This window comes from Chiloscyllium plagiosum, unplaced genomic scaffold, assembly GCF_037043375.1.
Source record: "Chiloscyllium plagiosum isolate Xiang-an unplaced genomic scaffold, Cpla_swu_hap1 HiC_scaffold_22, whole genome shotgun sequence".
NCBI classification, from domain to species: domain Eukaryota; kingdom Metazoa; phylum Chordata; class Chondrichthyes; order Orectolobiformes; family Hemiscylliidae; genus Chiloscyllium; species Chiloscyllium plagiosum.
In genome coordinates this window covers 34,573,640-34,587,536 of record NW_028270160.1, presented here as the reverse complement: position 1 = coordinate 34,587,536, position 13,897 = coordinate 34,573,640, and the positions used below count along the sequence as shown (strand labels likewise).

General features: G+C 40.8%; 1 protein-coding gene across 5 annotated transcripts in view; it reads left to right on the top strand.

The window, feature by feature from the left end:
- adam12a (ADAM metallopeptidase domain 12a) overlaps positions 1-13,897 on the top strand; it is a 345,430-nt gene that overhangs the window by 30,542 nt on the left and 300,991 nt on the right. For 3 of the 5 annotated variants that reach the window (XM_087998953.1, XM_087998951.1, XM_087998952.1), the window contains one exon: positions 11,984-12,094. The exons of the other annotated variants lie outside the window; for them this stretch is intronic. In XM_087998953.1, the coding sequence (XP_087855079.1) occupies positions 12,071-12,094 (24 nt within the window). In that variant the 5' untranslated portion in view covers positions 11,984-12,070. The remainder of the gene's footprint in view (positions 1-11,983; positions 12,095-13,897) is intronic. 5 annotated transcript variants of the gene reach the window in all.

The window sequence follows — 13,897 nt, the reverse complement described above, 5'->3', positions numbered from 1 at the left end:
CAAAGCATATGGGATTGGTAGTAATGTACTGGCACAGATTGAGAACTGGTTAACAGTCAGGAAACAGAGAATAGGAATGAATATGTCATTTTTACAGTGGAAGGCAGTAACAAGTGGGGTGCCACGGGGTTGATGCTTGGTGCTTCCATCTACCCACAATATATATCAACAGTCTAGATGAGGAATTAAAATGTAATCTTTTCAAGTTTGCTGGTGACGCAAAACTCATTTGAAGATTGAGTTTTAAGGAGTACGTAAAGAGGCATCATGACAAATTAAATCAGTGAATAGGCAGTGAATCACAGACACAGTTGAATATGAATAAGTGAAGTTGTCCACTTTGGAAGGAGAAATAGAATGATAGAGCCTTGTTTAAATCATGATAGGGTTGGAAATGTTAAGTGCAGAGGGACGTAGGTGTCCTTCTAGGTTGGACACTGTAAGCAAGCATGCATGTGCAGCAGCAAGAGGACGACTGGTATGTTGGTCTTCATTGCATGACAGTTTGTGCACTGAAGCAAGGCAATCTTGCTGGAGCTGCGCAGACACATCTTGAAAATAATGTACAGTTATTGTTTCCTTACTCAAGATAAGATGTACTTGCCATGGAAGGAGTACATTGATGATTCACCAGACTAATTCCTGGGATGGCAGGTTTGTCGTATGAGGAGATTGGGCCTTTATTCAGCAGCTATTAGAAAATTTAGATCTCATTGAAACACAAATTTCTAACAGACCTGGCCAGATAAGAAGCAGGCTTCAGGGATCCAAATCAACTCGTCATTGTTTAAGAATATGCAGTAAGTTACTTAAGACAGAGATGAGAGAGTTCTCGACTCAGAGGATGTGGAGGCCATGTCACTGCATATATTTAAGAAGTAAATAGATTTATAGGAACCAAAAGATGTCAAGGAGTATGAGCAGAGAATGAGAGTACGCTGTTGAGATGCAGCACCAGCCATGATCATACTGAATGATTTAGTGGGCTAGATAGTTCAAACGGCTACTCCTATCCCTATGCTCTATGATTCTAATGAACATTTATGCTGTTTGAGAGGGGAGTGCTGTATTAGTAAGAGGCGTTCCCATGAACAATGCACTAGATAAATGATGACTGATAGCTGCCAAGTTTTGTTCAAATTTTAAAACAGACAGTTTGTCTCTGATTGGTCAAAGCATTGTCCTGAGAAATGAACCAGAAAATGCTGTCACCTAAAGAAAACAAACACAGGTGCTGTATTTTTTTCTGTCTGCAAAGAACAGAACTCTGTATTAATATCTCTTTTGTAGTGTAGTGTGCTGTGAGCCAGGGACAGACAGATCGAAGTTAGTTGTTGACATAATTCTTTACACACTCAGGAATTTTTAGCAAATATTGTCCATTTATGGAATCACATCTAATGTTAGACATTGTTTTGAGTTTTGCAGGCATGGGCTGATTGCTCACGGTTAATGCTTTGCTTGCTGCAAATGGCTGAAGGGATTTTCTGTTTGATATGATTTGCAAATGTTTGGACATATAGCCTATCTATCTCACATCACACCGACACTGAAATTCATCTGCCACCTTACTTATTTGTGTGATAGAGTGAATGTGTTTCGGCTTGATGTCAGGATTATATTAGTGGCAAACATCACTTGTGGTGCTACTGCATAATAGGAGCAAAAAGCAGCTAGCTTCACCTGTTGTGCAATATTTCATATACATTACCCTTCGATAATAATTTGAGGTAGACTGGGCACTAGATCAAAGTTGACAGCCTTGTGATGACTCATAAATATACAGCGAGAAAAAATCTGATCAGAGTGACCATTATCCCACAGAACAACTTTGATGAGCCCTCAGTACATGTCTAGACAGAATGTATAAAAGCAATGGGAAAAGATTAAACATTAGCACATTGATATCATACCAGTCGATCCTTTCAATGGTGAGACGTACACTGTACCTGTATGTACATGAGATGAACTTGATTATCTGAAAACTTTTCCACATTTGTAATATTGCTTCTTTACTTGACATCTTGCCAGTTGGCAGAGGTAACAATCTGTAAAACACATTGTTTTAGGGGAGTTAATTTTTCAGTCACATTGTCACAACTTGCCTTCCAGAATACAAACACAAGTTATACTGCCACATATAATGTAAAAGGAGGCAAAACCATTTTGCATGACTTTTAAAATCTTGCTACCTCCAGTCTATGGTTAACAGCTCCATGTACATAAGAACGTAGGAACAGGAGACGGCCATTCAGCTCCACGAGCCTCTTCCACCATTTACTGAGATCATGGATGGTCATTGGCCTAACTTCATATATCTGCCTTTGACCCATATCCATTTATACTTTTGCCTATTTATCTCAGATTTGAAAGTAACAACTGAGCTAGCATGCACTGCCATTTGTGGAAGAGAGTTCCAAATGTCTACCACCATTTATGTGTAGAATAGTTTCCTAACATCTCTTCTCAACTGTGTGGCCCTAATTTTTAAAACATGTCCCCTAGTTCTAGTATTCCCAGCCAGTGGGAATAGTTTAACTATACTGTCTTTTGCTGCTAATATCTTGAAGACTTTAGTCAGACCATAAACTTTTAAATTCGAGGGAAAGCAGGCCTAAACAATAGGAAAATGTAGAAACAACAAATCAAAACATTGTTTTTTTTTCCAGGGGTTGCTTGCATTTTGACCAATAGCAAATGTACACTGAATGAATGATGATTTCATTCAGCTCAGATCTAATGGAACTTGATGGGCTGAATGCCTGATTCCACACTTTGGAGATTTTATGATTTTATGATTTTATTAAAACATGTCCCCTAGTTCTAGTATTCCCAGCCAGTGGGAATAGTTTAACTATACTGTCTTTTGCTGCTAATATCTTGAAGACTTTAGTCAGACCATAAACTTTTAAATTCGAGGGAAAGCAGGCCTAAACAATAGGAAAATGTAGAAACAACAAATCAAAACATTGTTTTTTTTTCCAGGGGTTGCTTGCATTTTGACCAATAGCAAATGTACACTGAATGAATGATGATTTCATTCAGCTCAGATCTAATGGAACTTGATGGGCTGAATGCCTGATTCCACACTTTGGAGATTTTATGATTCTCAATTTCTCTGTACCATGGCCACAGAAGCGATAACACTTGCTGCAGTTGGATCGATTGGTCACGATCTTGATGTGTGGAGAATATCAGAAACAAAACAGTTCCTTAGTAACAGAAATAATCAGCATTCACATCACAAACAAGTAACAGGTTACCATAGTCCTTAAACAGTGAGATATGGTGGACTCTGATAATTAGGGCCAGGAAATGGACTGTTGACATAATGGGCCTTATTCTGATGTATACAACACAATCCAAGCCACACAAATTGAATAGGAGATTGTAGATCTGGGAGGATATCTGGGTGAGAGAAGGCCCACAGAAGACTAATTAAATGTCACCTATGATTGTTTATGCCTCACGGATTTTCTATGAACAATTTATAATAACCAGTGACATGTTTAAGGTTGCTTATGTCGATGATTTGTATTCAACATAGTTATTCAATGCATACACTTTACATGCAGAATCCTGTGATTACAGATGTCTTTAACCAGTACTGTGTAAGGAGAAAGTGAGGACAACAGATGCTGGAGATCAGAGTCGAAGAACGTGGTGCTGAAAAAGCACAGCAAGTCAGGTAGCGTCCAAGGAGCAGGAGAATCAATGTTCCGAGCATAAGCTCTTCATCAAGAATGAGGAATGTGGGTCAAGGGGGCTGAGAGATGAATGGGAGGGGGATGGGGCTGGGGAGAAGGTAGCGGGGAAAGCAATAGGTAGTTAAAGAAGGGGGTGAAGGTGATAGGTGAGAGAGGAGGTGGAGTAGATATGAGGGTAGGAAGTTGGACTGATAGGACATTTCAAGAAGATGGTGCCGAGTTGGAAGGCTGGATCCGGGATAAGGTGGGGGGAGGGAAAATGAGGAAACTGGTGAAATCCACATTGATCCCGTGTGGATGAGGCGTTCTTCCTCCAGGCAACTTGCGGATCAATTCAGGGAACATCTCTGGGACACCCAAACTAAACAACCGCACCGCCCTGTGGCTGAACACTTTAACTACCCCTCCCACTCTGCCAAGGACATGCACGTCCTGGGCCTCCTCCTTTGCCAAACCCGAATCACCTCTCCCATTTGTCTCCCAGCCCCCTTGGCCCACAAGCCTCATTCCTGATGAAGAGTTTATGGCCAAAACATCGATTCTCCTGCTCCCCAGATGCTGTCTGACTGGCTGTGCTTTTCCAACACCACACTCTTTGACTCTGTATTTTTTTTTGGAGGGAGAAATAATGCACTCCACTCCCTGCGGCGCCCACCTCTTTCCTCTGAATTATATTTTTTTTAATTATTTTTTTTTTTTTCCTCTCCATTTTTCTTTTAACCCCCACACTACCACCTAAGTGCAGTAGTGCTTATTTTATCCCCAGCACCCATGGTGTGTGTGTGCAGGTGTGAGACACATCTCCTGTTTATTTTATTTTTTTTTCCTTTTTTCAAATTCCACCACCAGGAAGACAGGAAAACAACCGTGTGGCCAGTGACAAACACTGCCCTTCACATCAAAGGGCAGTGCTGTGTGATCAAAACAGTGAAGGGGAGGGGAGGGGAGGGGAGGGGAGGGGAGGGTAGGGACTAAATCAAAATAGTCTTTGACTCTGTATTGTGTAAGTGCCTGATTAAAGCAATTGTTGCTTGTAGGGTCTCTCATCACTCACAAATAGAATCCATGTCCTCTGGTGGAAACAAAACCATTTACTCTGCCCTTTCTGGGTGTGTTGGCAACTGTTTTTCATTTCTATTGCAGATTGGAAATTTGGAAAAGATAGAAGGCAACACAGGTAGCACTTCCTAGATTAACCCCAGGTTCATCCTATTAATCTGAGTGACACCCCCATCATCCTTTACTTTCTTCCTTGCACTGTCTGCTCCATTAACTCTGAACTTCCACATACTCCCACCCAACTTGTTCGTTTACGTCTTCATCTCCCCACTGTACCTCTTGATTAGATTAGATTACATTACAGTGTGGAAACAGGCCCTTTGGTCCAACAAGTCCAGACCAACCCGCAACCCACCCATACCCCTAATTTACCCCTTACCTAACACTACGGGCAATTTAGCATGGCCAGTTCACCTACCCTGCACATCTTTGGACTGTGGGAGGAAACCGGAGCACCCGGAGGAAACCCACGCAGACACAGGGAGAACGTGCAAACTCCACACAGTCAGTCGCCTGAGTCGGGAATTGAACCCGGGACTCTGGCGCTGTGAGGCAGCAGTGCTAACCACTGTGCCACCATGCCGCCCATTGAGCTTCAGGTTAGTTATTCCAACCATCATGATCCATTGTCTCCCTGTCAAAGCCAGTGTGATGGTGACGATGGATGACAAGCACTCCCGCAGTAACTTGTGCCTTCCAGTTCTCTATGGACCTGTCCATACCTGTGAGTTGCCTCTATTCACACATATTACCTCTTCCAATATGCCAGCAATTCTCACAATTGAATTCCCACATTTTTATATTACAATAGTAGCCCCTAATAACCCTCCCTTGACTTCCAGGACTGACCATGGTCCATCTCCTGACCAACTTGGAAGGACAGCCCTGAATGATGACTGGTCAGACTGCTAACTGATTTATCACTATTCCCCTAACTGTACATGTGAACCTACAGAACTGACCATGGCCCATTCCCTGGATTATAATCACACATAACCACTGACTCTAAACACCCTGTGTGAGCGATTGACTATGTCCAAGCCCCTGGACTGAGATTGGATGGTGTGCAAGACTGACTGTGGCCAACCCTCTGACTGATGACAGTCCCCCTGGACCTGACTGAGGACTACTCCTTGTAGACTTTGTAACATGTCCATTTGGCTGAAGTGCATTCAGTGTGTTTGCCGTGTACACTGTGGGTACATGATGTGGGCAAGAGATTGATGTACGGGTACAGCAACATGATGCCACCCTCTTTGCTGCTGGCAACCATGACACGCTGCCTGGCTTTGTGTCGACAATGAGAGGTAAAGCGAAACAGAAATAACTGCAAGTTATAAATTCTGAACAAGATAACAATGTGCCAACAGGCAAGGCAGGGCCAGTGTTAGTGTCTAAGCAATGGCAAAGTGAGTGAACACTAAGATAACATGTGCAGAACCCTGAGATACACCCGGTTCCAATAAATGGGATGGTGCTTGTCCCTGTGCAGTAGGCGGCCTGGCAGCATATAGCAATGGAAAGTGTTGATGATCTCCAAGTACAGTATTGAAGTATTGAAATGCATTAGAAATGCATCAGAGATGTGCCATGATGCTGTGAGACTGATGAATGCTCGAGCTGAAAATGTGTTGCTGGAAAAGCGCAGCAGGTCAGGCAGCATCCAAGGAACAGGAGAATCGACGTTTCGGGCATAAGCCCTTCTTCAGGAAGCCTGCTCGACGCATGTTCGATGCTATTTTCTTTGGATAAGTGATGCAGCTGCCCACAAAGCACTGGCCAATATGTAGTCTTGAAAGAGCAACCACTGAGCTGAAGCTGATAGGGACCCCCTCTGACTTTCGTGTTGGAAATTGTTATTTTTTTGCTGCATGGGGAAAGCAGAAATTTGTGTATAAATAAGGCAATATTAGATAATAATAAGTAAGCCCCTCATTGTTCACTAGCGAAACTCTTTCCTCACTGTTAAAACCTTTGGTGGAAAATTATACATTTTCTCTTGATGATGAAAATCTAACTTTACCAACATTGCTATATTTTTACAATTGACGAGCCATTTTCCACATCATTCAGACATCGGGAAGATTTCACCCTAATGTTTTTCAATTAAGAGTAATAAGCCTGTAACTCAATATTCAGGGAAGATTATATTTAGGATGGATGAATTCTCGTCAAATTTCATCCATACATACTGAACGAGTCCCAATTTATTGCCGTCTAAGCAGTGGAGTTGTTCACATCGCAAGTCTGATTCAGAGCAACAATTTTTGTTTGTTCCAGTAGATTGGTTCTATGTTACTAATTTTTACCATTTTCTGCACGTAACTGTGGTTTTGTCATGAACAATTTCCATAAGCATAAGTGAGATTTCTGGGCAATTCAGTCCATTTTCCCAAAGATATTGATGAATTGCGGGTGAGAGTCATACTTGATTGTCAAAGCCATGTCAAGTACTGAAGTGTTTTGGCTTGTTTACTTTGTAATTGATTATTGATTGGCTTGTTAAAATCTTGGCTCTCACATTGTGAGGTATAATCTCTGTATAGTTTCAGACAAAAATATTTCACAAAAACCAAAGATGTGAAAGATTTAAAATGTTTGGCATTTTTAGCAGGAAGGAACTGAGTAAGAGTATTTATAAATAAAGATGGGCAAGGAAGTTGCAGGAGTATTAAAAATATTTGTTAGAAATTAAATATACATTACCTATTCGTGTGGCAATCATTATGCTTAATTAATATGTTAACTGAGTTATTTCACAGTTATGGTAGGCTATTTGAAGAGAATGAGAAATTTCTTTATTGAGGGAATGGGAATCCTGTAGAATTCTCTTCTTTGGAAGCACTTGAGACCAAAATATTGACTTCTTTCAGGAATAGGATACATATAGTTCTTTGGGCTAAAGAAACCAAAGGGTATGGGGAGAAAGGGGGAACAGTTTACTGAATTGGATGATTAGCTAGGATTATATTGGAAGGTGGAGAAGATTCGAATGACCTATTCCTACTTTCTATGTGTCTATTCTTCAGTATGCATGTAGAACTCTATGGTGTACTGTATGTAACTTGCAAAAATATTGACAATTCCATTGATCCCCTGTTGCATTTAAAAATGTGTACAATACACTGCATACAGATAATAAGACTGACAATTTTACATATTGGTTCAGCATTTTTGAACTAGTTTTATATTAGGGACAATTATTCATCGTTCGGTTACTAGGGAATATTAAGTAAATGAATACTATATACACACCCATACAACAAACACAGAACAGAATCAATCTTCCAGTCTTTTTTTGGCCAAGTGTAAGTGATGTTGAGTTTGGTGGAGTGATTCTCACCACAAGGATGAACAGGTTTTCTTGCTGTATCTTACCAAACTTGCCATATTAATTGGCATTTCAGCTCTCATGGCAAGTATCAAGTCAGTTTCCTGTCCAATCTTATCACATGCTGTTCCCAGAGAAACTCGCTGTTCGCTGGTGATCCCAGAAATGACCGTCATTCCTGGTGCCAAGGCTGTATTTAAATGACTGTTGTGTGCCCTGACAAGCACAATCTGCCTAGAGCTGACACTTACCTTGGACAGGGGGAAATTGGCAACTCAGTTTGCGGACATGGTCCTGGAGCTTCTGCTGGTCGGGCTGATGTACAACTGGGGACAAAAGACCATAGACACAGGAACAGTAGTAGGCTATTCAGCCCATTGAATCTGCTCTGCTATTCAATGTGAGATCAATTCCACTTTCCTGCTTTTTTCCCTGTAAACCTTGATTCCCTTATTCTTTATCAATCTGTCTATCTCAGCTTTGAATACACATAATGATTCAGCCTCAACAGCCTCAATGGTAAAGAATTCTGTAGAATACTACTCCTTGATGGAAGAAATTCTTCTTTATTTCTGTCTTAAATGAGTGACCTTTTGGGGGACTTCTCCCTCCCCTGGGACCAGTAATGGAGGCCAAGAGATCAGACCAAGCCAACCTGGTACAAGGTTGACACCTATGTCGAGGCAGTCTCAGCTATCTAGAGGCATATTCAGCTCTGTAAGAAGAAGGTCAATATTCCTTTCTAATACAACAGCGTAAGTGCCACCATTTCTCGCTGACACCTCACACTCACTCTATCGCTATTACTGTATCCACCTCCAACCAAAGCACATGTTCAACTACTTTAACTAATGCATGCAACATTTTCCCCACTCACCTTTACCCACGCTAAAGTGTCTCAGCACTATTCCTGCGTCCCTTTTTGTTGCCAACTTACTCTCTTGGGAAACCTGCCCCGCTCGCACCAAGGGTAGTAACTGTGCCATCCGCTTTCATCTTCCATCATATCTACTCCTGAGTCCGCAGCACAACAATCCACAATAGGGCAGAAAGAGTCAGGCGAGTGATATGGGCACCTCATCCTTTATGAACAGAGGATCCTGACTCTGACTGCCGTGAGTAGGGTTTGGGATGGTGTCGGAGACTGCCCATGGCTAACTATGCCAGAATGGCATGGTAAGATTAGTAATATGAGCTAGGTGTTTCTGCCTGAGGAGGCAATGTGTAAAAAGGCAAGGCAATCCAGGTAGGGTCAAAGTGAGTGAGTGCTATGATAGGAGTGAAGAGCCCAGAGACACAGTCTGGTCCAATCCCTGAGTGCACAATGTTTTTGCTGCAGCATTACAATAATAAGTTGTCAGTGAAGCTCATAGTGCAGCTTTGAAATACAAAAGCGTCCTTTGAAGCAGATTGAGATGAGTCACGAGGGCTGTTAGAAGTTAGTTGAATCCAAACGCTAATGTCCCTGAATGTGAGGGTGAGTTGGTTGGTGCCTATGCACCATGTCCAAAATGTTGGTACCCAGGGTCCAACATGGAGGTCTTTTGGAACAAGCAACAAACTGAATCTGTCAAGAACCCACTCTGCTTTCGATGTCAAGTTTTTGTATGTCAAATGTGGTCGGATCACAACCAATGGTGCGTGGAATGTTAACAAAGTGTTTAACCAGCAATAAAGAACATCAATTGGGAACTCACCACTCTCTCATCAGAATCTCACTGCATTACTTGGGAAAAACAAATGATGAGATGATCTCAACATCGAGATGGGCTTCACTAAACATCTCACAAGACTCTATCACTCACCTTCCCATACCCCTGTCACTCAGAACCTAATCCAATTCTCTCATAAAATACATACTAGATTACTCATAGATGTACAGGAGGTGACGCTGAAGCATGCACATAAGTGAATTGCTTGTTTGGCCTGTATTAAATTTAGAAGCACATCAAAAGTGTCGGCTGACAAATATATCAATCATTTGATAACTGGCCAATTATGTAAAATGACTTGAAGTGAAATGTTCTATCATATGCAAATTCTTTAAAAATCAAGCAATCTGGTTTTAAAGAAAAGATGAGAAGTGGAAGAGCCATTGTCTAAAAGAAATTATTAGAAAGGTTTAATATTGAAAACTTCATAGTTGTGTAGAAAACATGATCATCGTATTTTGATGAATATATTTTAGCTAATACATTGACTGTTGGTGATTAGAAGAAACTTAATGTTATCTCGTGTGCTTTTCTGGGCATAATAGTATTCTGCAATGGGTTAGAAACAACAAGAAAGTTATTCGTTATCAGATTTGAACAAAACAAAGTAGCTAAATCATATTTTTTTGGCAGAAAAACAGTATCATTATCAAGTTGCCTATTTTAAAATGATCAAAAGGTAAAGGTCTAATTTTTGTTTTACAAATGAAATCCTCCAAAATATTGCATTGTTTTGAAATCATTGACCAGTGTGGAAAGATGAAGCGTGAAATTTTCCACTCCCTGGAAGTGGTGAGGACATTTGTATGAATGGGAAATAATTATGTGAATTGGCTCTGGATGGATACTCCCTCCCCCCACTCCTTGCTAGCTTACCAATCAAGATCCACTGGGGACTCTCACAACTAAATCCCTTAAGTGGTCAATTACAGTCACCTAAAGGCTTCAAGCTGCCACGTACCTGTGCATCTACGCCTGGCAACAAAAAAAGAGCTGATTTCTCAACTAGGGGGACCATCACAACCTGCCTATCAGTTTGCGAAGGGGGTTTTATTTGCCCCAATCTGGGGGCAAACAGACAGAGGGCCAGATGGGGCAAGTGTGTAGCCTCTGAAAGCTTAACCTCTGCCCTTATGTGTCCAACCCCTCAACACCCTTCTCCCCATCACTCCCCATGAAAAGCAAAAGGAAACTATTTACCTTCTCGTCTTCTCCCCTGAAGATGAGGTTTTGACCAAATGGTCTTTGGACCAAGAAGCTGATTGTCAAGGCCTACAACAGGCTGAGATGCTCACTAGGCAGCTCTTAACAAGCTGACTTATAAAGAATTACACTAAGAATGAAGTTATACAAATAAATAAAAACATTAAGATAAAACTGGAGATCAGAGTAAATTGTTGTCATTCTTCTTTATTGTGTCAGGAGTGGGCAGTTTTGGAAGCTATTTATAAGGTTGTTGCACCAATCATAAACTTCCTGTTAGTTGGTTTAATCAGATTAGAGTACAATTTCACATGTGGGTGGATGTAGGTTAATGTAATGCATAAGAGAAAATTATGGCCTCCACTAGGATTTTGCCATTGCACAGCATAATTAAAGGATGTTCAGGCATCCCATGTTTAGTAGTTGGTAGAAGCAATCCAAAAAATGCTCTCAAAGATACCTTGCACTTTCCCAAAATGTAGGTATGGAAAAATCCCTTAAAAAGATTTTTTCTTTAAATTAGCACTCCAGAAGTTTCTTGTCTTGTTTTTCTGTAGTAGGTTCCTGAGGCCTATTCTGTCGAAATATTCACTTCAATTTCAAGGGGAGACCCATTGATTTATTTGTGGGTGGTTCCATGACAAAATAAAGCCTGACCTCCACACTTTTGCCTATGCACCTGAATTGAGGGATGTTAATGTACTGCGATTGGTCCATGTAAATCTGGCACTGGAGTAGGTTGCATGCATTTGGGTTTCTGTAATGTATTTTAATAGCGACTACTTCTAAAGTAAAAGGAATTGGCAGTAGAATCACATGACTATAACAAGCCACAATTATAAAACATAAAAATGCATTTCTCCAACGATCACCCATTTCCTGCAGTTAGAAATTAGACAAGTTACCCCTATATATGGTCAACAAAGAAAATTGGCATTCATGAACTAACTCATGTATTTATTCCATTTCAGACTCTGCAAATACATTTCATCCCTGATTTTGAAAGCTTTCAGATCTTTAAATGGCACGCTATGACTTAAACTGGTACCTGCTCCAACATGGAAGTCGTTCAGAGCAAACTGGTGAGCTGAATCTGCCAGGTGTTCGCTCTGGCTTCCACGTCGAGTTTTCTCAATGTCTAGCTTAGTTAGTGAGCTTGGTAAAATGGGAGGCTGAATATTGATGAATCAAGTTGCAGTGATTAACAAGCAACAATCCCCCTTAATTGGTAACTCACTGTTTCCTCATGAGAGACTCACCAAGCCGTTTATGAAAAGCATAAAAGATGGAGTGGGATGCTCCCAATGTTGGGATTGGCCTCACTGGACTTTTTGTCTGATTCAGCCACAAACCATGTTATGTCATCTACACCCTATAAGATTCAGCCCATGCCATTGCTGGGTTGACTTCTAAAGTTTATTGTTATTTATTGTTTTATTTGAGTGAGAGCTGCTTCTTGTTCTGTGCATTAATACCACTGCACATCATTAGCAAAGAGTTTGCATATAATTTCATACCCTGATGGCCCAGACTGTCAGGAAGTTCACAAACCCAAACACAACTTTCACATCTATTGGTTGCTACATTTCTGATACAGCACTTACCTTGTCAGGATCATGTGGAATCCTTTTGCTGTCAGTATATGTTCTATGTACTTGACATCAAGCATCTTCAATTACATATTTTTAACTCATCCATTTTTTCTGAATCATACTTTCTCTTCTGTTGCTTTGCGATGACTGTCTCTTATGCTTTTGTTTGCTTACCATCAACCGTCAGCTGTTCAAAGAACAATTTCTTTGTCTGCTTGTCTTTTCTTCCATACTTTCAGACCTTCTGAGTTGGTGGAGCTACTGGTCCCTCTATCTTATCTTTTAGGCTGGGCTTAAGAACGATTGGAACTCTCCCTGGCAAATACTGAGTGGATGGCTCACACTCATATCTACCTGGAAGACATCCAAGACCTGCAAATACATCTTTGCAGTCTCATTGGATCTGTTCAACATTCATTTGGTGACCTGTGAAACATTGCACATCTCTTCTTGCACATGTAGTGTTCCCAACTCAAGTATTAGACTTGCTTCAGCTGAGATGAATGGAGTTTGCTGACTGTCAATTATTTAGAACTCCAGTTTTTCCCATTCTTCCTCTTGCACAGAGCTGTAGCTTCATTTGTTCTTGTGGGATGAGTATCATTCCATTATATAGCCTCAGTTTTATTTTTGAAGACTTCATTTTTTTACCAATTTATATAGGTATGTGAAGCTCATGATGTTTCATGAAGCACTGGTATCTAATGCTTCACATTCACCTGATGCTCTCCTGTAGTTATCTAACAGTCATAAACCATATATCACCTTTAGACGTGATGTGCCAACCAGTTTCATGATATGGAGTGACTCAGTAGAATCATTGTTAGATGTCTCTCCAACGACCATCCTCATTGGCTTCTCTCGAGCTAAGGACATATCATAGCAATAGATCACAAGTCTGGATTGCCTATGGACATATGGAACTTTTTAATTGCAATATATTCTATAAAAGAGGGCATATGGTCAAAAGGTGACTGCAGATATAAATTCAGTGGCCATTTGTCAAAACCTGTGTGAACCAATGGAATGTCACACCTGTAGAGTGTCAAGGAAACTTTCTAAACAGGGAGGCATAAAAGGAAGAGATAATGAGGGGCTGAGTACTTCAGTAAACAGTTAACACCTAAAATTATGTCTCAAATTTAAGACATGTTTATCTTTCATGCCTTCAGGAATATACAAAAAATGTTTAAATCCTACTACAACCCTTAGTTTATACGTTGCTACTGGGCTGATGAGCTGTTGTTGGCTACTGTGCTGTAAAGGTCACCACTTGATTACAGCCAATAGGCA